Source organism: Ceratotherium simum, chromosome 17 (assembly GCF_057802395.1).
Source record: "Ceratotherium simum simum isolate JZ-2026a chromosome 17, ASM5780239v1, whole genome shotgun sequence".
NCBI classification, from domain to species: Eukaryota; Metazoa; Chordata; class Mammalia; order Perissodactyla; family Rhinocerotidae; genus Ceratotherium; species Ceratotherium simum.
The window spans coordinates 13,865,049-13,867,103 of record NC_141916.1 but is presented as its reverse complement, the minus strand read 5'-3'; the positions used below and the strand labels follow the sequence as shown (position 1 = coordinate 13,867,103).

Sequence of the window (2,055 nt, the reverse complement as noted above, 5' to 3'; positions counted from 1 at the left end):
ATGTAGAAAATACATTTCAAGTTATACTTATGTTCTCTCTATTTAGAACGTTTAAACAGAATTCAGCTCATTTGGGAGGGATCAGCTAAAATTTAAATTATCTTTCAAGTTCAAGTGGGGAAAAAGAAAGGATTTAGTAGTGTTATAAAGATAACTGCAGCTTAAATGGAAAAGTCAGAGTCTGTCTAGGTTGATCTATGCTGTAATTTTAGGTATCTCTGTCATGTCAAATTGGATCAACCTTTCGAACTTATTTACATTTCTGATATCTTTTTTGTCTATAGCTTTTAAAAACTCCAATCATTTCCACTTTTGGAGTTGCTTTCCTATGTCTATTTAATCAGACTCAAATCTGAAATGAAGAACCAGTCAAGAGAAATGGAATTCATTCTCCTGGGACTGACTGACAACCCACAATTACAAATTGTGATTTTTATATTTCTCTTTCTAAACTATATGTTGAGTGTGATGGGGAACTTATCCATCCTCCTCCTCACCTTGCTGAATCCCCGCCTCAAGACTCCCATGTATTTTTTCCTCCGAAATTTCTCCTTCCTGGAAGTTTTATTGACAACAATCTGTATTCCCAGATTCCTGATCACCATCATGACTAAAAACAAAAGCATTTCCTACAATGGCTGTGCATCTCAATTATTCTTTTCCCTCTTCTTAGCTGGTACAGAATTTTACCTACTGGCTGCCATGTCTTTTGATCGTTATATAGCCATCTGCAAACCCCTACGTTACCCAATCATTATGAGCAACAAAATGTGCTACCAACTGGTACTCAGCTCATGGACAGCTGGCTTTCTGATTACCTTTCCGCCATTGATTTTGGGACTGAAACTGGAATTCTGTGCTTCCAAAGTAATTGATCATTTCATGTGTGACACTTCCCCTGTGCTGCAGATGTCTTGCACAGACACTCGTTTCCTAGAATTGATTTCATTTGTCTTATCTGGTGGAACACTAGTGGTCACGTTGGTGTTAGTAGTTTTTTCCTACTCGTATATCATCAAGACCATTCTAAAAACCCCCTCTGCTCAGAAAAGAACAAAGGCTTTTTCTACTTGTTCTTCTCATATGATTGTAGTCTCCCTTACTTACGGGAGCTCTATCTTTATTTACATGAAGCCATCAGCAAAGGAAAGGGTGACTTTATCCAAAGGTGTAGCTGTTATCTACACCTCAGTTGCTCCTTTATTAAACCCTTTTATTTATTCTCTAAGGAACCAGCAAGTGAAACAAGCCTTCAAGGATACACTCCATCAGATTTTTTTTCAAAAAATGAAGAAAAAATTTAATTTTAAAATCTTGGAGAAAAGGTAAAAAATTTTTACTCATTTTTTAAGTTTACTTAATCTGTCCTTCAATTAGCTAACCTTCTCCTAACATTTTAACAAAACCTTTCAGCACAATGCCCCTTTTCCTTCCTACTTCTCTTTATGATTGGCATTCCTTTCTGTGCTATAGGAAGAGTCCTTTCTTCTAGTCATCAATACAAATGTTAAATTTCACTTATTCTACAAGACATGGTAGTGACCTCCTCAAAATAAAACTATACTAATTACATATTAATCACAAGAGAATTTGAAAGACATAAATATTATAACATACACTACCACTGGGGCTCTAGGAAGTACTTCAAATATCACTCGCTGTTATCACAAGCTTGACAATTATGAGTGTAGACTTTTGAGCCAGTCAGCCAGGGTTTAAATCCAGACATATATGTGAGCCTAATCAAGTTTCTCAAATTCTTTGTTGCTAAGTTTCTCCAGGTATAAAATTGACATAATAATAATAATTCTTATTTTATAAAGTTATTTTGAGAACGAAATGAGATAATATATATAAATGATTCTAGATCTGCATCTAGCCCAGAACGAACTCTCAATAAATGTTAGCTGCCCTTGGGGAAAAGCTTGCCTCAGTTGAGATAGAATTCAACAAGGCAAGAAAAAAAGGCAGGTTTCAAATCATAAAAAGCTTGTATGTCCTAAAATGTAGCAGGACTTTATCTGGTAGGTCTATACCCCTGGAAATTTGGAGTTA

The 2,055-nt window shown here is 35.5% G+C and overlaps 1 protein-coding gene across 1 annotated transcript; it reads left to right on the top strand.

Moving 5' to 3' along the window:
• Positions 1 to 324: 324 nt before the first annotated feature.
• Positions 325 to 1,329, top strand: LOC101398430 (olfactory receptor 6C6-like). Its single transcript, XM_014786752.2, has one exon. The coding sequence runs from the start codon at positions 358 to 360 to the stop codon at positions 1,327 to 1,329; it is 972 nt and encodes a 323-aa protein (XP_014642238.2). The 5' UTR covers positions 325 to 357.
• The last annotated feature ends 726 nt before the right edge of the window (positions 1,330 to 2,055 follow it).

Excerpts from the sequence above, each read along its gene's own strand:
- LOC101398430 (XM_014786752.2), top strand. The coding sequence starts at position 358 with ATGAAGAACCAGTCAAGAGAAATGGAATTCATTCTCCTGGGACTGACT.